The 25,468-nt window shown below is 32.3% G+C and overlaps 6 protein-coding genes across 7 annotated transcripts; all 6 read right to left on the bottom strand.

Annotated features, from left to right (window-relative positions):
• Positions 1-1,860: 1,860 nt before the first annotated feature.
• Positions 1,861-6,456, bottom strand: LOC130440695 (myrosinase 1-like). Its single transcript, XM_056773975.1, has 8 exons — positions 6,198-6,456; positions 5,203-6,083; positions 4,734-5,126; positions 3,534-3,628; positions 3,097-3,363; positions 2,894-3,034; positions 2,709-2,815; positions 1,861-2,063 (listed from the first exon to the last, which is right to left on the bottom strand). The coding sequence occupies exons 1-8, from the start codon at positions 6,245-6,247 to the stop codon at positions 1,916-1,918; spliced, it is 2,082 nt and encodes a 693-aa protein (XP_056629953.1). The 5' UTR covers positions 6,248-6,456; the 3' UTR covers positions 1,861-1,915.
• Positions 6,457-9,962: 3,506 nt separating this feature from the next.
• Positions 9,963-11,913, bottom strand: LOC130440696 (uncharacterized). 2 transcript variants are annotated; one of them, XR_008909555.1, is made up of 3 exons: positions 11,733-11,909; positions 10,749-11,090; positions 9,963-10,106 (listed from the first exon to the last, which is right to left on the bottom strand). XR_008909555.1 is itself a non-coding variant. In XM_056773976.1 (2 exons), exons 1-2 carry the CDS (start codon positions 11,780-11,782, stop codon positions 10,766-10,768), a joined length of 375 nt encoding a protein of 124 aa, XP_056629954.1. In that variant the 5' UTR covers positions 11,783-11,913; the 3' UTR covers positions 9,963-10,765. The 2 variants fall into 2 exon arrangements, 1 of the variants encoding a protein (XP_056629954.1); XM_056773976.1 differs by having other exon boundaries at positions 9,963-11,090; positions 11,733-11,913.
• A 1,942-nt stretch (positions 11,914-13,855) lies between these two features.
• On the bottom strand, positions 13,856-15,459 carry LOC130440763 (uncharacterized). Its single transcript, XM_056774086.1, has 3 exons — positions 15,327-15,459; positions 14,163-14,783; positions 13,856-14,038 (listed from the first exon to the last, which is right to left on the bottom strand). Exons 1-2 carry the CDS (start codon positions 15,374-15,376, stop codon positions 14,189-14,191), a joined length of 645 nt encoding a protein of 214 aa, XP_056630064.1. The 5' UTR covers positions 15,377-15,459; the 3' UTR covers positions 13,856-14,038; positions 14,163-14,188.
• A 661-nt stretch (positions 15,460-16,120) lies between these two features.
• LOC130453005 (keratin-associated protein 19-2-like) lies at positions 16,121-19,707 on the bottom strand. The gene is made up of 2 exons (XM_056792577.1): positions 19,579-19,707; positions 16,121-18,730 (listed from the first exon to the last, which is right to left on the bottom strand). Exons 1-2 carry the CDS (start codon positions 19,606-19,608, stop codon positions 18,440-18,442), a joined length of 321 nt encoding a protein of 106 aa, XP_056648555.1. The 5' UTR covers positions 19,609-19,707; the 3' UTR covers positions 16,121-18,439.
• Positions 19,708-23,269: 3,562 nt separating this feature from the next.
• LOC130453096 (uncharacterized) lies at positions 23,270-23,803 on the bottom strand. The gene is made up of 2 exons (XM_056792693.1): positions 23,675-23,803; positions 23,270-23,593 (listed from the first exon to the last, which is right to left on the bottom strand). Exons 1-2 carry the CDS (start codon positions 23,801-23,803, stop codon positions 23,270-23,272), a joined length of 453 nt encoding a protein of 150 aa, XP_056648671.1.
• A 15-nt stretch (positions 23,804-23,818) lies between these two features.
• On the bottom strand, positions 23,819-24,405 carry LOC130453095 (uncharacterized). Its single transcript, XM_056792692.1, has 2 exons — positions 23,901-24,405; positions 23,819-23,850 (listed from the first exon to the last, which is right to left on the bottom strand). The coding sequence occupies exons 1-2, from the start codon at positions 24,403-24,405 to the stop codon at positions 23,819-23,821; spliced, it is 537 nt and encodes a 178-aa protein (XP_056648670.1).
• Between the last annotated feature and the right edge of the window lie 1,063 nt (positions 24,406-25,468).

Below are 25,468 nucleotides of genomic sequence, written 5' to 3'. Positions count from 1 at the left end.
GCTTGATACAAATAATCTTAGATTTCATACAAGGTATGGGACAATCGATTTTCTTTACAGTAGGATTCATCAAAGCGATTTACAACTCTGATCAATGGTATCTTGTATATAGTATTCTGAAAGAATTTGATAACAGTTATTCCAAATATAAATCGAAAACTGACGGTTACGTATTTTGTATAATGACTATAATATTAGCTGTTATTTTTCTCTCAAAAATTCATTTTATGGAAATATTCATATGGATATCAGACACAAAAGAAAGTCAAGAATATGGATATATTATATTCAGAATTGGAACATTCTACAGCCTTTACGTCACGTTTTTTACGATTAGTATATGTAAGGTTATACGAAATAGATTTCAAGTAGTAGCGCAATTTCAGAGAGAATTAATAAGTGATTTAGATACAAATAAACCTTTTTCCACATTAAATCTTAAGCTAAATGATTTGAAGCAGATGTGCTTGTATTTGGATACCGTAGTAAAAAGTACTAATAAGATAATCGGTTGGTGGAGCTTTTTCCAAGCTCTTGGTAGTTTTTTGAATTGCATGGATTCTCTACGTTCAGTGATTGACTTTTCACGATCCGATGATTCAAACTTTAATTATGAATTAGACGTCGTTTACTTCGAATTCGCAGTCATGTATTCGGTAAGTGCACTTTCTGAAAAAACTACCACCATTACACCTACATTCGAATTTACACTAACGTACACTGTTCACTGAAAAAAATAAGCTTATATTTTGCCTTAGTAAATCAGAGCTCCTATTTAGTGACAAATAATTCAATAAATAATTAATTTGAGTTCAGTTAAAGTATACTCGATGCCTTCTCAGTTTGAGGTAATCAACTGAATGTTTATTTTACAGATATCTACTATATCATTAGTAATGGCATGCGACAGAATTGAAAAACTTGGAAACAAAATGGTTGTATCGTGCTACCTGATTGAAGATTTATTAGAAAGAAAACCTATCATACAAGAGCTGATATTTTTTGCAGAAGAGTTGGAAAAGTTAACACCAAAATTCTCCGCGGCCGGATTTTTTCAAATTAACAGAAAAGTATTATCTGTACTGTTCTCATCACTCGTATCATATTTTATCATAATTATACAGTTCAGCTCAGCATTCTAGTTTATGGAGAGAGATGTTTTCAAGCTCAATGCTTTTCCATCATTTGCATAACTGCACATGAAGCATTTCTAGCAGAAGTAGATTTTTAATTTGGTATTATCCAAATGCCATCCTCCATGACCGCTTCTGATATGTTTATCTCTTTAGAATTGAAATTTGAAGAAAAAATTGAGCAAAATGTGATAAGAGTGTTTTTATTTTCATAATACAAAAAGAGACCTAAAATCAAAAAAAATTTCATATATCGCAAGTTCAGATTTGAAAAATCGCCTATACCCTTGTTGACTTGTTGCAAGCCAAATTTCGCCCTAAATATTAATATAAGAGCCTCCTAATTAGATTGTAGAAACTAGTGTCATAATCAAATTAGTGGTGCAATGTTAATTTGGATTGTCGTTTCAATAGTTAATCTTCAAAAATGATAGAGCTACTGAGAACTAGATATGAAGTGATTTGATGAGATTTCAGTTTGCATATGATATTTCAAAAATATTCTTATTGACGACTAAATAAAATCTATCAATGTATGTAGAGTTGATAATAAGTAAGTTTGAAGGATGTCGAACTTGTAGGCCTTTCAAAACAAAAACAATTTTATAAATCTACTATTCTGAAACAAATACTTTTAGTTAGCTGTACGTCAGTGTGGATTAAGCCATAAAAAGAACTACTCATGATCAATATATTTTGAAAACAAGATAATTGGAAATAATGAATGTTTTGTAGTGTATTGCATTAACTTTTATTATGAACTTCCATACTAATAATTATAATCAATAGTGATATTCATAATAGTTTATCGGACATTGTTCATTAATACAACCAGTGGTAGCGAGATGTTGGAAGTATGCAGCTGATTTTCTAGCGGTTCTTGTTCTTAGTGGACTGTTGAATTCAACGTCGTATAAACCGTATTTGATTCTGGAATAAAACGATTAGTCATAAGTGAAATTATCAATAAATACTATTAATTTAAATAAAATTGTCGGAAAGATAATAGCTGAGAATTCATTCATATTCAAAAAGCTTGAGCCAAAATTCACTGAAAAGATTTCATATTTTCAAGTTGCAGACTAGAAATTTATTAGATACGGTTTATTATATAGTTATTATTGACTAAAACCTGAAAGCTACACAAATTATCGGCAAATCTCCGGAAGCAACGTAGTAGAAAAATGTTACTGTATTCAATTTAAAAAGGAGCGAAATAACTTCGAAGATGAAGAGTGAAGCCTAAGAATTGAAACTGATGAATTGATGACTAAAGTTGATAAAAATCTAGAAACTTCTAGTTTTCAATAACGGAACTTAGGTTTCGCTAAGCTACCACAACTTTAGAACTAGGTAAGTACCAAAATTTCTGCGAAATATGAACAAACGATTGAAAGAGAGATAAATGGTAATTCCTTATTGGATCCAATTATAACCAATAACGAGATGGTAATTTGATATTTCGATGCCTAGTAATAACTGAACTCTTTGTTGTGTGCCTTACAAGTTCTGTAAATTTGAATTTGGGTTACCACAATAAACTCATAATTGTATTCTACTACTTCAACTACTCACGTATAACCGGCCAGCCATTCAAATCCATCAATGTATGAGTAGTAGGAATATCCATAAACTCTAGCATCATCTTCCATCATTGCGGCTCTAACATTTCGGAGAGTAGCCTGTCGAATACAAAAAAAAATTCAGTATTTCAATACTTGCAACAGAATCAGTGTTTCATTAACAATTGACTTAATTACCTTGATCCAATTAATACGGTCATCATCGTTACAATCTCTGGAGTAAGTTCCATACCCATGACCAGTGATGAAAATTGAGGGATTATAATAGTTCTTCTGGATCCATCTAATCAAATATCTGATTCCAGTAGTGACTAATTCCTATAAAAATAAAAATAATTATCAAACATCAATAGTCTACAGATGTGAAATATTCCACTCACCGCATCGCATGTAGTCGTTTGTACGCCAATATCGAATTCATAGCATGGTGATCGGAAATATCCTTCGCCGGCCAAAGTGACATAGTAAGCACTGTCGTAATTTAGAGCGAAAAAGTCATGGGTATTTCTGATGTAATCAATCTCGGGTTGAGTGAATAATGGTAGTCTGAAACTACTTGGATAGTAGCCGTCGTAGTAACCACGAACTCTTTCGATCATTCTAGGTGGATAGTCTCCGATATAGATGGGATGAGCCCACCAACCAATCTGGAATATAAATAGTCTTATGATATGGATGTTGAGAGCTAATTAAGAGGATCATAGTGATATGTTATGATATTTCAGTAGTACATTACAGGTTCTTAAATCTGCATTTTTAATTTTCAAAAAGTATAAGCTATGAACAACACATCAAAAAAACGAATATTTTTCCTTACTTGGAATTGAAGTTTTGTTTCAGATGCGTACTCATCGGTTTCGCAGCTAGAAGTAGGATGATACCAGTCGGATTCCAAAGCAATAGATATTTTTCCTGAAAACCATTATTAGAATAAGTTGTAGCAATTAGATGCTCTAAATTTTTAGCACCTTATTTTCCGATTTTTTTTTTAATTTATGCCATATAGAAGTAAATTAAATGTATACAGGATGCACCGTCACAAAACAAATCTATTAACATATTTTTTCAAACAATATGCTCGATATATACACTGCCGGCATTAAAATTAGGGTCACTTCCTAATTTGAAATTATTCGAGAAATTTCTTTGATTTTTTTCAGTTGTAATATAGTGTTCTGACTGTTTGCTTAAATTAAACAGAAGTTTATGTTGCTGAAAGTGTTTAATGCCTTCAGTAGCGAGTAGTCCATCCTCGAGCACTGATAACAGCTTGCAAAGAACGAGGTATGCTTTGGATCAAATTTTATATCACATCCAGCTGTCGAATGCTTGCACCAACGAAATTACTGCAATTTGGAGGATTACGTTTCCAAAGAAAACGATTCAACTAAAAATCACACTGAATTTGGTGGACCAAAGACAAATCCTTGGATGTTATATAAAAATTTACTGAGTTATGTGAAGATAATCTTGACTACACAATGGAATTTTGTGAAATCATGATGCAAAAGGTGGATGCCGACATTCCGTGCACATCGTTTACTTGTAATTAACTTGAGTCGAATTAATTGAAAAAACTGGTATTTGGAATTTTTGTCTGTCAATTAACAGAAATCGAAATATCAACTATTCCGTTGATATCATAAATATCACTTTTTCGTATAAATTTTGGTTATTCAAACTTTTTAAATTGATGTCATGCCTACAAAACTTCTATTCGCTGTCTCAATCTTTTTAGCATGTTCTCATAGATAACTTTATCTGTTCTTCTGTTCTTCTGTTCTGTATCTTCTGGATTCTTTGGTATTGCCACATTTCGAATGCCTTGAAACTTCTGAAGGCGGCTTTGGAAGTGACTTGAATTGATTCCATTGAAAAATGAAGAAAATCTTATCGTCCAAATATGACGAAAAAATCATGCTACTTTTTTCATAACACATTCAATTTCAAAAATAAAATAATACATGAAACGACTTATATTCTACGTTTATAATGTCACTTAGATGAATAATTGTACCTTTTTGAGAATTTCTGTAATAATCATCGTAGAGATGATAAACTGAAGCATGGGCCAACAATAGATTGTGACCACAAATATACTCATTATTTCCAGGACCATCCCTGATACCAGGTGCAAAAGTTCCATCTCCATATCCATCTTTGCATATTCTAGTGGGATCATTGAATGTAATCCAATATTTGACATCATCTCCTAAGCATTCGAACAGTACATTGGCGTAATTGGTGAACCAGTCTTTGAAAGATGGAGAAAGGAAGCCTCCTTGATCTTGGAGAGCCTGAGGAAGATCACCGTCATATAAAGTTACAATTGGTTCGATCTGGTTCAATTTCATAAGCTTGATAAGTCTTTTGTATTGATCGATTCTTGCTTGGTTGATAGCTCCACATCCTCAAAAATAAATTTGCATTAGGAAATTATTTCAATTTTAGAATGAACTTTTCTGAAATAAAATTTAATTATTTACCATCGAACATAACACCTGACCATGGAATGGAGAATTTAGAATGCCTAGCCGTAAGATTATTTAGAATCTCAACATCTTCTTTTATGTGGTTGTAAGCATCAGCTGATGTATCGCCATTAGAACCATCAACTACTAGACCTGGGTAAGTGTGAAGCCAACGATCCCAAATGCTTTCACTTTTATAATCTTGTGTCCAAGCACCCTCGATGTGATAGGATCCACTAGCTACTCCAAATGAAAACCCCTTAGGAAAAACTTCGGGACTTTCAACTTCAGTATATGCAGGAACATCTACTCGTGGTGCGACGCGATAACCGACCTCAGCAACTTGTGGTGGATAGTAAGCATAATCGGGATAATATTGCGGGTACGGATACTGTTCAGGGTAGGGATATTTGTCTGAAATCCAATCTGGAACCCAATCATGAGAATAAGTCGGTACATAGTCGGATACGTAATGAGCTACAGAAACCGGAACTGGTTCTGGTACTGCTACTGGAACCGGATAACGGTCAATTTGGTGACTGACGACTGGCACAGGCACTGGCTCTGGTACTGCGACCGGATAACGATCAATCTGGTGAGTTACGACTGGCACTGCCACTGGTTCTGGCACTGGAACTGGATAATTAATCTGATGTGTCACGACAGGTACTGGTACTGGCTCTGATACAGGAACTGGATAAGGAGCAGCCTGGTGGGTCACCACTTGTACTGGCACTGGCTCTGGTACTGATACTGGATAAGGAACAGCCTCATGGGACACTACTGGTACTGGCACTGGTTCTGGTACTGATACTGGAACTGGATTATAAGTTTCATATTGAGGATAATAATCTAAAGCTTCTTGAAAAGTTTGGTGGTGTGACCCGAAGCTGAAACTGGAAATAATTCTGTTGGAAGTTTCAATCACATTATTTGTTATTTAATAATGTCCAATTACATAAATAGCTGAAGTTAATTGCTGATTAAAAAAATGATATTTCATAGCCTACCTTAGACAAAGACTCAGTAACGTTACAAATATTTGGAGCGTTCGTTTCATTGTGACTATTGTAAATAGCACGCCCACAATGAAAATAGTGAGAATTTTTCTCGTTTTTAAGTAGATTCTTTTTATGGTTATTGCCAAAATTCGTGTTCAGCATTGTGATATTGTCACGTAATGTTGAATTATATCAAGTAACTGGAGTTTGATAAAAAAAGTGTTTCATTAGCACATTACTACAGCTGATATTGCAGTTTGTACTTGGTGTGTGACATTAAAAAATATATATCGAACTATATTATGTGCTACTCCATTTCCTAACATTCAAAACTTTTTCTTTTGTATCGCAAAACGTTGTAACGATAAAAAAGATTCATCTTTATCTTTAATCTAAAAATTATCACGAATTTTAATTTTATTTCAATACTAAAAAGTGAATTCACAATAGTATAGCACACGAACACAGAACGATAGTCATTTCACACGAGTATAAAGCAAATCATACGAGTGGAAAATTAGCATTTTGCGCGAGTTATACACTATACATTTTCTACGGCTTCAACAGATAATGTCGAAATGATGTAACAAATAAGATAAATTTAATTTCATTAAAAATTGTTTTGTCTTCGATTCTTTCTCGGTCTAATAGTTATCCATATGAGAATTTTCATTTCTGTGGTCTCCTAGAATTGTTAAGTTTTTGATGATTCTGGAAATTATCGGTCTGATTGTCGCTTTGTCGTGCCATTTTTTCATGTTTGCTCCGCCATACAGCGTTCTGAAGACATACCGCGACCTTATTTGCTCTAGCTACTCTTACCTCGTCTTCTACGTCTCCGTAACCGGTTATATCAATTTTAATGTATTGTATTTCATTCTCTGTTATTTTAATTAACCGCGGGCACTCTTGATGTTGTTATGCATATCGTTTTTTCAGTCGAGATAGTATTATATTTTATTATACTGTTGTTTTGTAAGATTCGAGGCATTTAATAATATGAATAATAATGTTTTTGCCACATATAATGCTGTCATCGGTATAGTCTGCAGTGCTTCTGGGTGGACTCAGTTGAGGAGCCAGGTTAGCTGCTTATCCCCAAGAAAACAGATAGCTAGCTGAAAGTACTGATAGAAGACCTCTGAAATAGGTGAATTAATTAAGTATTTGTGTTGAAAATTGTTTTATTGGTCATGTATAGAGAAAGTGATCATTTGTTTTTTCTCTTTTCTACATTGTAAACGAATCATTTTGATACTCTTTGGAAGGAAGAACATAAGTAAAAATTATAAAAAGGTATCACTTGCCTTGACGATAGGTTATAAGTTAACAATAATTTATGTCATATAAAATGTGTCCTATCTACTCGAAACACCCTATATTCTTCGAATTCTAATTGCAAAAATATGAAATATCTCAGTCACAAAATCGTAGAGGGTTTCGAAGCTACTCTACTAAACAGTTCCGTTGCAAACTCTGTCATATTTACTGCACGAACAAAAATTAATAAACTTTAACTATTACTAAAACAAAAAAGTTACATTCTTTGAGCACTTCCTCGATATTCACTAAATAAAAGCAACGTTACTTTCCACTTCGAGTTTCCGTAGTCCTTGTAAAGTTGAAGGATTTCAAATCTCATTGTTCTCAATCTTAAATGGTATCTTTCGTCTTCGGTAGATTATTTTCTTGATTTATAGAGATTTCACTTGTTACATTCTTAATCGCGAATGACATAAAGTCGTTATCAAAATACACTATTATTGCAATTACAGAAAATATTTCATGAGCGACTTCCACTGTTTCAACTATGGAAGTGATGTTTCTACCTCAAATTTCTATAAGATTAAGTCTAAAACTAATTTATTTCACTTTTCTGCAATAATAAGATGTGTGTCAACACACACATTAAAAATTCTATGCATATGCTACTACTAATCGTTTATGACAGCAATAGCTGTTAGTTTTTGATTTTAACGAGAAGTCATAAGGAAATATTCGCTCTAGACTACTGGAGCAATTGGTTAGTGAATATTTTTGGCACCTTTACCAACCCGACTATGATATAGATTAGCTAAGCAAAAGGAGGAATCATTGATGTGATCAGTGGGCTCCCTTCATATTATTTATACTGCATACTTTATACTTTTTTATAGAGGCTAAGAGAGAATAACATAGAGGTACAGACGATGTTTTCTGTTATCAGCCAAGTTCTTCCCCACATGTGTTATCTATGAATTTCCATAATTATCGTTAGGTTTTTCAGTTATTTTAATTAGTTCATCCAAAATATGAGGTAAATCAGTAGTTTGTAGAGGTTAAACAATTTTTATTTCGAGACACATTACAAATGAGATCCAAACACATGTAACCTCAAGGAAAATTATTTACAGAAAAAAAATTATCAATTTGTTAATTTTTCATACTTCAGTGTGGTATAATATAATAATTTGTATTACTTTTCCCATGCTCCGAATAATTTAGTTATAAAAACATGATTTTAATAAAAAAAAGGTAATTTGAATGAAATATAGAAAAAAACAATTTAGCATGTTTAAAGCATAGTTTTCTGCTCTGATAACAATAAATGTTGTGAGTTTTTCTATATCATCAATACCTCTCCTTAATTGTAGTTAGTTTCATTAATATAATCAGCTAGCTATTCAGAAAAAATAGGAATATTAAATGAAGTATTATCCCTCGGATATGAACATGAAATTGTTCAATTTAAACACAACGTAAAATTAACAGTAGCAGTTACTGTGATTAAAACTGCTCTATCTTTGCAGTATGTAATAATTTCTTCGTAAATCCTTCCAATATTTTCTTCTAAAATTATATCTTCAATTTGCCTTTCAATATCATCTGTAGCAGAGAGTATTTTGCACCTTTTGTGTATGATTCATGAAATTGCAAGGTGGTTTTCACAGATTCTATTTATTGAGTGTAAATTTTATTCTGTGTAATCACATATCTTAATAATAATAACACCGAGAAGCTAGAACAGTGGTCATGAAAGGCGCTACATGGTAGACATCATCACGACCTCAACCAGTCGCACTTTGACAAGAAAGCTTCAAATAGATGGTTTACTATTACTACATAACACTCATAACGTTCTCAACAAACAGCAAGAGAAACTAGCCGAATAAGCGAATCTCGCAATTGAGATTAAACAGATGTACCTCAGAGAAAATCATTTTGATACTTTGTATCCTGGTTAGGTAAATAATACCGGCTGTGAGCTGAGTAGTACATAATCACTTCCAATTGTTTAACTATGCAAAATAACTTTATAGAGTGACAGCTGTAAATGAAGGTTCGCAACATGATGATTGAAATAATAAATAAGTGGATTCGGTTTTTTTACTACCATCATGTGTTCCTTTGTCTAAAATCAATGATTTTGTTATTATCGTTCAATTGTAGCTATTACTGATAACTATTTTCTTATGGGGGTAAGCATGCATATATTTATTTTTCGTGGGATCCAAACTATGAAAAAAATGATTGAGTGAATGAATGTTTTTAACCTCCTCCCTTGCGAGACGCCAAAATTCCTTTTAGTAATTCAATTATCTAGTGTGTTATAGTTTATCTGGTAAAAGTTTGAAGCCAATCGGTGGGTGTCTGTTTTCGGAACACCAGCCATGATGTCAATAGAAACTAACCCTCCAATATTATGTTTATAGCATAATCCTAGCACGTCTTCCAGTTAGAAACAACTATACTCTTTCTTTCAAAATAAAAGGAACAAGGTCAATGAAGTAATTATTTTCGATTATATGTTTTATTTGAAACTAATAAAGCTTCTATAATAATAGAGGATGAAAATAATCAGTATTTAGGTCTGTCTGAATTTTGAATATGATTTTTTATGTGTTGTCGCCACAATTATCACGTAAGCCATTTTCCATCCTGAAAAATAATTGTTTCTGTATCGTATTTTGATTTTATAGATTATAAATGATGCACAGGATGGATGTCCTAAATTCTAAATATACCAACGATGGGTCTCTGTTTTTATTTTCTGTACAGAAACAGAAATGAGGATGATATTTTGCTATAGTCATGGGACTTTGTTGAACGACTATTTTCAACAGATAATATGGAATAATGAACTGAGAAGAACGATTGCACGACTTCTTGTTGTTTCCAAACCCCATAGTATCATTTGCTGGAGTGAGATTTTATTAAGAAGACCACGTTGAACGCCTATTTTTCAGAAAAAGTCGGCAACCATTATTTGGAACAATTAAAAATATAAGAGCCTCGCTGGGCTGAATCAAAACTTCATGAAAAGAGTATTTTGAAGCAGATCAGTAGAAGAAAATAATAAATTGATTATGAGTTTGAAACCTTAGATGGATTTGTATGAAAAAGAATGAAGAAGTGTCAATTACTTTTTATTAAATATTTTTGAATAGCTAAATGAAAAATTATTCTACTTGTTCCAATTATCCCAAAAATAATAAGTGGAATTCCATCTCTTCACTTTGATACAACATAAGTAGCTCCCTATGTCTTACCGTACGAACATAAATTGAAATTAACATTCACCTCATGTGAGATCCTTATCAATTATCTTCAGAACAAGAAGAAGATTCTTGATCAGAATTTTGTGAATCAGTATTTCGTGGTTCAGAATGTCGTGAATCAGAATTTGATGAATCAGAAATTGATGAATCAGATTTTGGTGCATTTAATTTGGGTAAGCTGCTCGAAGTTTGAACTTGAGGTGAAGAGATAAAGGGTATCTGCCATCCTTTATCCATCATAGGAAAAAGAATATCCCAGTCAAATATATTTTCTGGAAATGATTTTTCCGAATGTTCGTCTTTAGATTTGGATATTATATCAAAAAATTGATGTGGAAATGGTAAGGTTGGTAGTGAAGATGAGCTGAAATTAAAAAAACAGACCGTTATTCACTGTTATAAAACTATAAAATGTCGTTATATCTTTGAACTAATCATTGTTTTGAGGTAAAAAAATCTCTTTTATTTTGCATCACTCCATAAGAAGTATGAATTTAAAGATGAAAAATATTTGCGTTACTCTCTCACTTTGTTCACTTCACACAGCTGCCAAGCGTACATGTTGTAACATACCTCTAAATGTGATTCTGATTTTTTGAAGTTTCTTTTACTGTAGGTCAGAGGTTTATTTTTTATAGTGTTGCTAATGTATTAAGGATTTGAGGACAGCAAATCCATACAGCTTTAGACAGCCCAACAAGTAAATTATTCCTTATTGAAGACATAGTTCCCCTCTAGAAATCATTTTTTCTTACAAAGCTTCATATTAAAGTCAAATTTTTAACAAATGCTGAAGTATGATCGATTTTTGAAGCTAAGTTTACAAACTTCAAGTGAGAGAACATGCAAATAAAAGAAAAACTAGGCTAAGAGAAAATTTATACAATTCACACATGGATCAGTTACATTTGTATGAATAAGAATCAAAATACAAGATAAGCTAAGTGAATCTTTGAGAAATATTTTGAAAACTGAATATTTTAGATAATAGATGATTTGAACTTACCAAGAAAAGACTGCAAGCAGTATAATTGAACATAAAGTTACAGAAACCATGTTCAATAGATTTTGGGACAGTTGATTCTATTCTAACTAATTACATTTATACCAAACATTCTCGATTTAATTGCTCATATTTTTAGAATAGAACAAAAATTGGTCACGTATTGCACAATATAAAATTTTAAATATCGTTGAGAAAATATGAAGTATAATTTATGTAGTCATTTACTCTTAATAACACTTATGACAACTTAAAGTAGTAGTTAAATCTACTCACCCAAAAATCGAAGATTTCATGTGTACAAACCTGGGTAGACTCCATTACTATACTCCACCCCTCATCCAGAGAAAGAGAGAGAGAAGCCTTGTTGTGGTGATTTTGTTGAGGGAGATAGATAGATGTGTGGGTTGTAGTTTACTTTAGTAATGGCCCTAATATAGAAAAAAATTATTTCTGGGATGATTTTCTTTCGCATGACATGATAAAACATAATGGATCAACACCAAACTACAGAGAAACCGTAAAAGACGTATAATACCGCCGATTGAAGAAGATGGGCTTAGGAATGAGCTTCACTTAATGGAAGTAGAGGAAATTTTCAAGTAGGGGATAAAAAGAATGCTTGATTTGATGATGCAAAGCACAAATCGGGTTTTTATGTTATTTAGACGTCTCGGAACCAACAGATAAACTACCTCCTTTTGGTAGCCAAGTAGTCTTTCTGCTTTTGGTAGCAAATTGTATTTTGATAACGATCACGATCGATTTGGTTCATGCAACTCCATTGAATTGCTTAGAAAAATAACTGGAAGTTGGTCTTAAACATGATGCATCCTTTAATTTTTAACTATACGTAGACTGAGGATATAAAAAAGCAACAAAAAAATAGACAAACGATAGTTTATTATCACATTCAAAAGAATATAAAATAAATTTATTATAAATATATGCAGTAGCAAATACAACGCGACTCAAAGAATCTATTGTCTCCCCCTGTATTGCTGTATTATTGGGAAACCCAGTGTTTACAGCTTACTAATCTCACTCCCCTTAAAAAGAGCCAGGTATAGGGCTCTGAAGCTACATAGTGTCTCACACTTTAAGAAAAAAAGAGATCTAAAAGTAAAAAAATTATAAAGAAAAACATATATGAATATGTAAGAAGTGAAGAGTGAACTTAACACTTGCAACAATGATGGTAACAAGTAGCATCTAGCGTCAAAGTCTCATCACAATAGATAATTTTGCAGGAAAAAAATGTTGACTGGTCTATAGCACACGATTTAATAGATATTTTTTTATCCATACATCTTACGTTTTAGAGAATTAGAGAATTTTTGTGATAGTTCTGGCAAAATATGTTTCTCAGCTTCAACTTGTGGTTTATTTCATTCACATTATTTCATTCACATTCTTCTGATGTATCACTTTCCAGTTCCCAATAACCATATTTTCATGTTCTACTTGCTTTTTGCGTTTTGTTTGTCATGAGAGCAGTTTTTTGAAGAAAATTATAACATTGCATTTGATTATTTCTATGTACTTATCCTTTCACCAATCTTATGATTTTCTGATTAATATTCCTTTCATTTTGTATTTTAACTTTATCGTATACAATGTTGATTTCCTAATTCAACTGTGACAGATTTCTAATACGAAGATTGCTATTTAAGCTTTTAAGTAGAGAAATAAAAACAAATATTTATAATTGGATATGACTTTTATTTTTCAAAATGTTCTCCATTAAGATAAATATAAATTCAAAAACTGATGTGAACGAATTCGCATTGTCGTGTTGTCGTGGTGAGGAATTATTCGACTTCTGCGATTGGTTTCCCTGAACACTTCTGGTAAACAAATGCTGGCACACCATCCAGAATTGACTGTTTTACATTGCTCTGTTTGAACAATTGGGATATGTTCAGTTATTCCAAAAGAAAGCTTCAGTTTTGTTGGATTTGGATCGTTTTGAATTACCCATACAGTCGATTATTGTTTAGATTCGGGTTGAAATGCATAGATCCATGATTTTTGGCCTATCATTATCTCATATCTATTTCAATCAATATAAAATTGTTTATATTGAACATAGTGTTCACAAAGTGAAGGATAATATAAGACACGCATTTATTTATATAATTTATTCGACAGATATGTAAGTTTGGTTATAGTTACAAATTAAAATAGAATAATATGGAAGTCCAAAAAATCAAAAGCCTAGCGTTCATGTTTGCAATCATCGAAATTTAAATTTTTCCAAGTTTATTGTACAGATGTGGTCAAAATCATTTATTATCAGCTATTATCGTCTGAAAAATATATAATATAATGATAATAAAAACATGAATATATTTTCTCTTTATAGAAAAAAAAAGTTAAACTTAAAATTTTAGAAAAATCTTAGAAACATTTCGAAATAAAATTCCTATTTACCTGTCAAGTCGTGAAATTGGTTTCAATTAGTCGCAATGGGTTTCTTGATAAATGGGCAAGGGGTATTCCAATGGTCTATTCATATGGTTATAAACAACTTCGGGAAGAGGTTGATAGGAGGTAGAGGTCACTAAAGGTACATTGTAAGAAGGAAGAGGAACAGCTTCCTCATAAGACACTTCAAGACGAGGAAGAGGTTGATAGGAAACAGGTGCTACTTGAGGTACATGGTAAGCAAAGTCATCATAAGCTACTTCTGGAAGTGGATATGCCACAGGTGATGGTAGAGGTAATCGGAAAGCAGGAACGGCAAAAGTGTCGTCACAAGGTGCTTCTGGGAATGGGTATGCAACAGGTGATGGAAATGGAACAGGTGATGGATAGGCAACAGCTGATGGATATGGAAGAGCTGATGGAGCAGGAAAACGGATAGAAGGACTACCTTCCTCACAGGGTAATTCTGGAAGAGCTGGATAGCCGACAGTTTCAAGGTGAGGTACAGCTTGATAGAATTGTGGTGAAGGTTGACGGATCACATCGTCATACACCACCGGTAGTTGAAGAGGTTCATAAGATTCTCTAAATTTAACCTCGTCGCAGTTTGGAGTAGGTAAAGCTGAGCTGAAAAAACATAAAAACATCAACCTAAATTCAAACAATAGGGAATATTAATAAATTGACATGATAAATTTTAAAAATCAGTAGTTTTAGAGCGCTTATATCATATCTTGATGCTTCTTGTATCCAACATACATCAAGGCAGTTGATTTTCAACGAAATGATTCATTAATAATTTGATCTCCATATAGGAATTTTCGCAGCGCTTCTAAACAACAATTACAAAACGAAAAGTCCGTTACATGAGATAATATCGGCTAATCTTGCCAAGGAAAGCCCTTGAAGATATTTTACATTTTACTCATTTGCTGACTTATCGTTCATATTCCAATATTCTGACTAAAAACAAGGTTTAAATGAGATTAAGCGCTTCTTCATTTTGTACTTGCTCACGAATATATCATCTCGATGCTGTATTTGCAATCGGATGGGTATGTACAAGAATTCATTTTTTAGGATTGAAAAAAAAGGGTAAATCACCGACAGTAAGTAAAAATTTTCTCCGACAATGTAGAATATCTCATATTAAAACAAAGTTCAACTTACCAATAGGTGACTGCAATCAGCACAACCAAAAATTGTATAGCACAAGCCATGATATGTATATTTGCAAGAAGTGATCCTGAAATAATTCTACCCGAAAAATGTTTGAATTTATATTGAAACCTGTTCAGCTTAATTGCTCATATTCATATAATGTAACAACAAATTGTCACGTAAATCACATTTACTCGTACATTTAAGAAAAATGTAGATAAAACTTCCATATGATAATTTTAATTGGGCTTGTATCCTAAATCTCTATTGGGATAAAATATGATATTATATTACAAATTCATTGTTATTTCTGAAGTAACCAAAGGTTTTCGATCCATTAGAATATCTTTTAGAACTAATAATTAAGCTTATTTAGAAGAGATATTAGGTAAAATGTAGTATGTAGGAGTTTTGTACTAGGATATTGTATCTTTTGTTGATGTCGAGCCCATCAAAGAAACCATACAATACTGGGAATTTATGCCTCCGCTTTACAGGTACAGAATTATCCTGATGACCTTCATTTAGCATTCGACCATCATCAATGTCTGCTCTAAGACCTATTCTATTGATAGCGAGTACCATATTCTAAATCTACAGTGGATTCTAATTATTGAGAAGCCTGGTACATTTCTGTTAAGATATTTTATCTCATCCATTGATCCATCGAATGTTCGCGCTTCTATAATTGAATGTAATATAGTTCTAATATCATTTCTTTCGTACCATCACCGAAGGCAGTTCTACATATGAGAAATAATCCCGGACAGAGCTCTCCCGTGAAAAATAAAATTGAATTCAAATATTTGCTAATGATTTATTTCACAAATATACAAAAAATTTTACATTTCATAGACGAGGTGCGTCAATTAAGTTCGGAAACATTGGTCATTACAATTGGCAACAATATTGTGTATTGTATTTATTTTTATGAAGAAAAGGTTTGAGTAACGTGAAAATAAGTGATGGAGACAATTGTTTGTCACAGGTATATCGATCCAAGGAAAGGCGTGATGCAGTAGAAGAAGATCCTAGTGTGAGGTATGATGACACCGAGACCCGTAAACAAAGTCAGCTAGGGCTATAAATGAATTGGAAGGATTAGGAAAGACCAACAAAAAGTTTTCAAGTCACGATTGGAGGTAAAGCTCATTGCCGTATTGTTTATGCAGTATTTATCAATCAATCTCAGAATGAAGAGAAATCTCATCATGTTGACCTAGATGAGTACAAATAAACTGTAACCTTTGTTGAATTTGAATCCAGGGAGAAATGTTGTGTGGAATTGATTGGAAATTATTGTTAAGATATATAATACTATCTTGTGGAATAATAACTTCTTGTTTCAAAAAATTCCCGAATCATAATTGACACATCTCAAAACATATCAAATTAAATAGAAATATAATTATTGCACACAGTTCACATGAACCAAAATGGAAATTGGATGATACAAAATTGGAAAAATATTTACCTAGATAATGAAGTTTTTGTAGTCAATGGGAACATATTTAAAGGTTAAGGTAAATTTAGTAAAAATTGTGATTATGTGAAAAAGGCACTAAAAAAAATATACGAAACAAAAAATGAGATAAATCAAAACAAAAAATGATAAAAGGTAATATAGCAAATGAGGAGAAATAACTAAGAAGATGATGAGGTTGACATTACGAGAAAATATGAAATCGAATGAAAAGTAAGCAAATACACCTTTCAATAGCTCGAACAAGATTAATATGGGAATAAATGTGAGCGAATACAGGAACTATCACTATAATCAGACGAAAAATAACCAATATCCCTCGAAAAATAAAAAGAATATGGAGATTTACAAAGAAGAATACGAAATAGAGCTACAGTAATTTAATATACTACAGACGCTCTTGAAACAATAATTATTATTTTATTGTCGAGGTAATGCCAGAGATACAAAAACTTCTTATTTCCTCCTTTCCTCTATAACTTCTGTTTTGAACTCATTAGAATAATACGGCAAATGTTGAACTAAAATTCTGTTAGTAGAGAACCAAGTTGAAAAACTCTATTTAGTAAATAATAAATGTCTGTTACCTGTGAGGTTTTTCTTAAGAAAATTGTTCTTAGGGAATTTAAAAGAGAACTAGGATGGCGAGCGTTGGAAACCAGAGTTACTTTTAACTACAGTTGTAGTTAAAAGATTGAGCCCTCTAATGAAGTTATCCCGGCAAACAATACAACAATTTATGCAAATTACCAACTGGAGAGAATATCTGTATATTAGACACAAATTATGGCAAACTAGTAAGAGAAACTGATTCGAGAGATTACTTCTTAGCGAAAGAAGATAACAAGTCAATCTGAGACGCTGATTATTTTATATTATGAAGTATGACAATAAAAAAATAGTGGGAAAACTAACAGTGAGTAAAATTTTTAATTCAGTTTATTGTTAATGGGCGCACAAAAGCACTCGACGTGCTTCCATTTAAAATCGTCACATTGTAGAATTTCCTTTTCCTTTTATTACTATTCCGATGATCCCGAATACTTTTCCAAATTTTTTTAATACAGAGAACTGTGTGAATATAATACAAACGATATAAGGAAATAAGGAGAATTATCTAATCAAAGACACGTAATGTCAGACATTTTTTAAAATCCGATTGTTTTGAAACAGCTATAAACGTTTTTCTTCTGAGCGACTGCTACAAAAAACATAGAAATTAATCAATCAATATTGTGCACATGAGAATAATCTTTATAACTTTTGATGTGGTCGAATGAAAATTCAACCAGGAATGCTTTAATTTGAACTGAAGGGTGCCCTTGAGGTGGTAGAAATAAATAAGGGGAATCAACAAGCAAAAATAGTGATCAAGTGAATACTGAAGCTAAACTCTTGACAAATTAGATGGAAGAAATTGGAACAACAATCAGTAATCAAACTTCCTAATAACAATATGTGATATACGTGATATAGTATAACACACTAATTTACGTACATATATAATAAATCTAACAAAAATGACTTGTACTAAGCAAATAACAAAACTACATTTGTTTCTTCTCAAAATTTGGAGGAATTTGCTATGCTTATTTAATGAAAAACTTGAGCCAAATTCATTAGCTCAATTAAATTTAATTTAAAAAAAGTATCCGCCATAACCTCCGTATCCAAATCCATAGTATGGATAATATCTGGGATAGCCGTAATATCCGTAATAGGGATAATATCCACCATAATAGCCATAGCCTCCCAATCCACCATAATATCCATAACCTCCGCCGTAGTATCCATAGCCCAATCCTCTTAAACCATAACCACCATAAATGCCTCTTTTTGTCGTCTTCTTCGGTATCTCTTCTACAGGATTGTCTTCGGTTGAAACAGCATCTTCAGCAATTGTCATCAACACAGCAACAGAAAGTACAACCTACAATAAACGAAAAATAAATTTTCTTCGTACCTCGATCGAAAGTACCTATTTCGAGGCAGAAAATTAAATATTCTCACATTGGTGGTATACATCACAAGCCGTGATCGTGGCGTGCAGAGCAAAAATCTCAAACTCTCTACCCTACTATACTATTTTCATTACAAGAAGCAACATATTATTGACCAAACGATATAGTTTGTTTCCAATGACTTGTGCCTAACGCCTAGGTAGCTAGCTAATGCCTGTGATCTTCTCATCCTGATTCAAAGTTCAAGGTGTTTTTCAGAAATTCCTCGATATTGAAATATTTTTGGAAATATATAATATGTAGGTTTTGGAGAAACTATAAAACCTCTCTCCACTGGAGCATACTTTCTATCGTGATCGTTGTAGTATGCAGTGGTGCGTTATTGTGATGATTAATGACGCCATTCCGATTCGACAGTTCAGTTCCTTTAAACTTAAGTACCAATCGTCACACGTCAAGTTGCTATTGGCTTCAAGATTGGTGTTATATTCTTTGAACAATACTGCTTGTTTCATTAGACTGTTATGGGCCTTCCAGCAATTGACCAACACTTCTAAATTTAAAGCATTAACTGTCACTAAATTCATTAGAGCACATATTTCTAGATCGTAACGATTAAGTTTATATAACGTCAACGTACATATATTTCTCTAAACAACACCACCATCAATAAATTGATCAAAATAACGAAAGCCTAATGGAAAACACGAAGCTACTTTCACATTTTCTTACACTTGCATTAGAGTTTATTATCGTACATAAAATTCTTGATAAAATATAAGTAATATAAAAAAACTTTTCGAACTTTCACACTTACCAAAACAATTAAAAATGTCTTATTGTACATTTTATATTCAACTAACTAACCAGATAACTTTATTGTTTATATTTACAATATTACTGGCTGCAATCACATCCTGTGTTGTTTATTTATAGATGGAAAATTGTGTGCACAAACAAAAGATGTACCTCCTCAGTTACCCTATCAAGGTTTGAAGAAATAACAGCACGTATGAGAATTATAGCCGTGGCAACAAATTTTTCCAAAAAATGACTAAGTATTTTCGGTTTCGCAGAATAAAATAAATTACTTTTGTTTTCACAAAGGATAGTTTTTAATCAACTATATATCTTCGCACTTATGAAAGAATTTTGCAAACTTGGAAATAAATGTTAATCAGATGGTGCCAGTATGGCTGTATGGGGAATATGGCATCACTTCCCAACCAAGCTTCAATAGTTTCCCACGAGTTGCCAAAGATGTTCGGGGCCTTGAATTATCAAGGTGGAACACTAAACCTATCCGATTTGACAATTCTGGTAATTTTTCTTTGATTGCTTCATCCATTTTCATTAATTGTTGACAGTGAACATCGGAATTGATTGTTCGGTTCCTTGGTAGCAACTCAAAAAACACAACACTTTGTAATACCACCAAACAAATGACAGCATGGGCTTTTTGGTTGTTTCTCAGTTTTCGATGTAATTTGTGCTGGTTCATAGTGTTTGCTCCATGCTCGTTTTCGAACTATGTTACTATACAGGATACATTTTTCATCACCAGCGATGATTCTTTTCAAGAAAAAGTTGATAGGTACTCTACGTAGATTATTCGTTTTAGAATTTTAATATCATTAGTGAGACTGTTTACTTTTTTTATGGGATTATGGTGTCACTGAGTTTTTTATCACTGTATCTTTTTTACTATAATTGACCTTATTTGATTATCTTATAAAAATATTATAAAAATATTCACTATTCACAATATGAACAAACAATAAATGTATGAAAGTTTTGACATATATTCCAAAACAACAATTTTTCACAATACTTTTCTATTGAAATGTTTGTTCTTTGAATTTTGCTTCAATCTAGATAATATGCTTTATTAAAAATGAATATTTTCGATTACTTCAATGTATGAAGATCTTATATTGGACAATAAATGATGGCGTATAATTATTGTAATTGGAACAAATGGACAACATTAGCAATTGAATGATTTGAAGGCTACTAGTAAGACCTAACCAAAGACCGAACATTTCAGGAGTTTCATATTTATATATTTCATATTTTTCTGGCATTCTATTCCTGGTCTATATTAAAAGACTTGAGAGGAAGTTTAAATTTATTAAAAATATTTACATAATTTTTTTCTAACCTACAGACACGCGAGTTGCGTGCAATGACACATATCTAATAACATGTTAACTGATAACCTATTTCTTAATTCTTTTAAATTTTCATAATTTTAATGAGTATTAGAAGTTTCTCATGTTGCACATTACCTTCCTAAGTTGAAATTATAATTTCATAACGGATTAGTGTAGACAAACCCATAATTCTGCTAATATTTCTTATATCGCTTTGCGACATTATATAATTATTATGAACTTGACAGTGTTTTAAATTGAAATACGTAAATATATCATGCTGTAAATAATCGATAGCGTGAATATAATTACTAATTTGAAATAAAATTATTATCTCAATGTAATTACCAAGGTATTAACAGATATTTGTGTCGTATTGGATGATTTTATTGTTGTTTTTCAATATTTTTTATCATTTTTCGACCAAATTCAATTTAATTGATTAAATCTATCGAAAAGCAGCAGCATATAATTGGATTATGTGATCAAACAAAAACAAATCAATCGAACAAGTTAGGCATACTCGCGCCAGATTATCCAATACAAAAGAAGGAAAATTGCTCTATGTATGTATATATATATATATATATATATATATATATATATATATATATATATTCTATATATTCTATACATAATTGCAAAAATCATTATCTAATAAATAGGATTTGAGAGCTCGCTAACACGAGATCATAATAGTTCTTGGGCCCAGCGACAAATTTTTATTTGTGACCACACTGTTGAATCTTTTTGTATTGGTGCATTATGGTAGAGAAACGTTTGTTAGTCAAGGTATCACGAAGTTGTCAATTTAATGCAAAAAAATTTATTACCACATTGATTTTTTCGTTTCATTCAATAATTTTTATCATATTAGTAAGGAAAAAAATTGTAGGACAAAAATAATGGGTCATTTGACCCATTTTACTGCAGCTATTATCTATTTTATTCTTCTTAATACAATCTTTTCAAAGGAATTCCTTATATTCTATTTTCAAAGTCGATAATGGTGTTAATTATATTATTTTTCGTATATGTAAATTTAATATTTTTGAACATATTTAAAATTGTTTTTGATTAGACATTATTCCATCAATGAAATTGCATTGTTGTGTGCCTTTTCTCTATTCACATAAATATTTACACTTATCGCGGTAAACATTGTATAAAAAATTGTAATGATGGCGAGCTTTTCTTAATTTTTGTGGATCTATTTACTAGAAATCAAGGTTACTATGAGTATTTAATTATTTGACAAACTAATAATTTTATTTCAAATTAAATTTCTTTTTTATTTTGATTAGTTAACTACATTCTTTTGGAACAAAATCAGAGCGATGGGAGACATAAAAAGAGAGGAAATAAGAAGAATATGAGATGAAAGAAACAATGAAAATAAACACGGAACAAATATTAGAGGATGGAAGGAATTTTTCGAAAAAAAAGAAATAATGATAAAATACTCAGGTCGAACAGAGAAATTATATCATCCACATATTATATAATAATAGACTTCTAATCAATAACTTAAATGGCAAAAGATATATAACAAAGTCTAATTGTTAGAAGACAATTATGTATTGAAATTTTATGTTGAAAAATTCATTGTTGAAGTTATGAGATTTTGTCAAAATTTCAAAGAGTAAAAGGTACAATGGAATGTTTAGTGATGTCATTATAGTTACCATATTGTTTAGTTTGGCTAGAGAATTTCTTTTTTTTATAATAATATTTTATATAGTCATTTTTAGGTAGAATATCCTGAACTCGCAAAAGATAGGCCCGGTGAGGTGTCATACTAAAGTTAGTGTGGCTTAGACAAATCAAAATAAAATAACGGTTACTACCGATGGATACACGAATAGAATAGAATATCTCAACAAGATACATGAAACCTAATCCAAGGTCAACCTTCTCGATGTAGAATTCAAAAATATAATCAAATATAGGGCACTTGATTTTTTAAAGTCGTATTTTAGATTTATTTCACTATTTTGGGGACATCCAGTACGACTGATAATAATTTTATATCGTAGCAATAATTGATGACTCTGAGAATCATATTTTGAAAAATATCGATGTTTTGTTTCTCCACTATATAGGGTAAGTCCGGGATAGTTGGCTCCGATTTTTTTAAAATGAGATAAAATCAAAACGAATATTTAAACGCACAATATGTATTACATATAAGAACCAATAAAACATTAGATTATAAACTAGTTTTAAAGAAAAGGCAAACAGGTAATGAAAAAAAAAATTTTTCTCTTTAATACTGTCTGGGCCAACTCTCCCACATACTATGGGCTAGTAGGCCCAAGGATATAGGGTGAGTTGACCCAACAGAAATGTGTATTTCTACTTCCTTTTCTTTGATAAGTTTTTACCACAAAGGTCACATAGGTTCAAATATTTCGAACAACTTTCGTGAAACCATCTCTGGCAGTGTAGACATTGAATCCAATCATCGGCTTTCGTGGTCACATTATATTTTTCACCACATCCAAGGCATTCTGTTGCATCATCTTCGTCCGGACTATCATCAGACTGAGTCACTAACCCATCTAATGCATCAGTATCATCGTCTGTTGATTCATCTTCAATTTTTTTATTTTTTCTTTTATTCTTTTTTTCATGCAGAGCCTTCCTCTTTGATGTTTTTCTCTGATCTTCTTCTTTCTTCTGTTTAAAAGCAGATCTTTTTTTTTCAATGTGACTTGGGGATATTAAAACGGCTGCCACTTGCTCTGCCTTCTTTCGTACTTCCTGAATGCTAGCTGATGAGGAGCTGGGCACCGGAAAGAATTTGTTAAGAAGTGTTTCGGGAGTGTTTTTATCGGTATTTATCAGCTCCGGTTCAGGTTCTGACTCTAAGGCTGAAGTAGAGGGCATTTTATCGTCTTTTCTTTAAGTGGTATTATTAGATTCAGTAGCGTAAACTAAAAGGTAAAAAATTAGTTTAAAGAGAGGTCTCTAAATTTACACTAACCTGCAGAAGTATTGGGATCTAATTTTTCATCTTCAGAATCCAAGTAGGCATACTCTGGTATAGCACCAGGATTAAATGGGCAGATTCCTGTAGATTTAAAAGCCGACACAGCGTTATCAACAGTTGCTGCTTTGGACCACGCCTCCGACAACAATTGACCAAATTGCATACGAGAAATTTTCCTACCAGGATTTGCTTTTACAAATGTATTGCAAGCTTTATTCCAAAAGGCTTTCAGGCTTTTAAAGAAACACCTGTCCAAGTGTTGAAGGAACTGAGTAGTATGACCAGGTAGACAAAACAGAATAACATTATGTTCATCGGGATATTCCAGCATTTCTACCGAATTACAATGACTGGCATGACCATCCAGTAAAAGTAGAATTTTTCCGTCTGGTTTACGTGGAACAAAATATTCTTTTAACCAGGTAAATATCAAATCCGTATTAATATAAGCGGATTTTTCGTTCATGTAAACCACAGAACCCGGAGGCATACATACCATCCTCAAACTCGGTTTTTTTATTTTTGCCCTTAAAAATGCAAGCTGGTGGTATGTAAAAATCTTCTGCATTACAACATGAGATTACTGTAATTGTTTCTCCCTTTTCTGATGATGTTATTGCGGCAACGTTTTTTGAGCCTTTCTGAGCAATAACATAACCTGGCTTATTATTAAGTTGGAGACCCGTCTCATCCATATTAAATATATGACCAGGCTTGTTTACTAAACCGGCCTCCATTAATGTTGTTTCTAACAGATTAAAGTACGCCGAGACCTTTTCTTTATTCATACCATTGCATCGAGCTAGTGATACACCCTCAGCTTTTCTAACACTCAAGTCTGGATGTCATTGTAAAAACATATGTAACCAGTCATAACCAGCAAGTTTACTGTCTCCATTAAAAGGGTGTTTAATTTTAAGCTGATCTGCCAGGTGAAACGCCATTGCTATGACATTTTCACGAGTTGGCGCAAATCCGTGTTTTTGTAGCTTTTCTATATGAAACCTAATTTTTAATTCATTCTGGATGCCAAGGATACAAGGCGGTCCAAGAGTTCTTTTGATAAAGTCATTATTTTTAAGTCGCCTTCTAAGTGTTGGAGGAGGAATGTTGTTGAAAGTGCGGCATGCTTCTCTCAAGCCCATCACACCGTTTTTAACTGCTTCTGCAGCCCGGAGTAGGTCGGCTTCAGTCCATTTTCCCCTTTGCACTGTCCCTTTTCTAATAAGTACCTACACACTTCGAGATAGATGGCCCGTGAGCCAACTAACCCGAATGTCCATTGGGCCATCTGTCCCAAATGCATGGGAGTGATGGCCCACTTTATATCTCGCATGTGCTAGGATATAAAGAAACTTTCGTCATCTTAACATAACCTCAAACAATCCCAAACTTAAGATTTGCCATAAATAAGTCCGAAAAAAACTATGTTGGAGTTAACAATTATTCTTAAAACGGACCTTAATTATTTTTAAGGCATACAAAATAAAATTTTTGTAATAACTTACCCAAAAACTCACTAAATTTATTCAAAAATGGAGCACGGTATGCACGACATGAAT

Source organism: Diorhabda sublineata, chromosome 2 (assembly GCF_026230105.1).
Source record: "Diorhabda sublineata isolate icDioSubl1.1 chromosome 2, icDioSubl1.1, whole genome shotgun sequence".
In the NCBI taxonomy this organism is placed as follows: domain Eukaryota; kingdom Metazoa; phylum Arthropoda; class Insecta; order Coleoptera; family Chrysomelidae; genus Diorhabda; species Diorhabda sublineata.
This window is presented reverse-complemented; position numbering and strand designations above follow the sequence as displayed.

Coding starts and splice junctions, on each gene's coding strand:
- LOC130453095 (XM_056792692.1), bottom strand. CDS start 24,405: ATGGTATGTATGCCTCCGGGTTCTGTGGTTTACATGAACGAAAAATCC. Junction 23,851..23,900: donor AGATCCCAATACTTCTGCAG/GTTAGTGTAAAT, acceptor TTTACCTTTTAG/TTTACGCTACTGAATCTAAT.
- LOC130453096 (XM_056792693.1), bottom strand. CDS start 23,803: ATGCCCTCTACTTCAGCCTTAGAGTCAGAACCTGAACCGGAGCTGATA. Junction 23,594..23,674: donor CATCAGCTAGCATTCAGGAA/GTACGAAAGAAG, acceptor GCTTTTAAACAG/AAGAAAGAAGAAGATCAGAG.
- LOC130453005 (XM_056792577.1), bottom strand. CDS start 19,608: ATGTACAATAAGACATTTTTAATTGTTTTG. Junction 18,731..19,578: donor AGACATTTTTAATTGTTTTG/GTAAGTGTGAAA, acceptor CGTTTATTGTAG/GTTGTACTTTCTGTTGCTGT.
- LOC130440763 (XM_056774086.1), bottom strand. CDS start 15,376: ATGGCTTGTGCTATACAATTTTTGGTTGTGCTGATTGCAGTCACCTAT. Junction 14,784..15,326: donor CTGATTGCAGTCACCTATTG/GTAAGTTGAACT, acceptor ATGTTTTTTCAG/CTCAGCTTTACCTACTCCAA.
- LOC130440696 (XM_056773976.1), bottom strand. CDS start 11,782: ATGGTTTCTGTAACTTTATGTTCAATTATACTGCTTGCAGTCTTTTCT. Junction 11,091..11,732: donor CTGCTTGCAGTCTTTTCTTG/GTAAGTTCAAAT, acceptor TTTTAATTTCAG/CTCATCTTCACTACCAACCT.
- LOC130440695 (XM_056773975.1), bottom strand. CDS start 6,247: ATGAAACGAACGCTCCAAATATTTGTAACGTTACTGAGTCTTTGTCTA. Junction 6,084..6,197: donor TTACTGAGTCTTTGTCTAAG/GTAGGCTATGAA, acceptor AATTATTTCCAG/TTTCAGCTTCGGGTCACACC. Junction 3,364..3,533: donor AAACAAAACTTCAATTCCAA/GTAAGGAAAAAT, acceptor TTTATATTCCAG/ATTGGTTGGTGGGCTCATCC.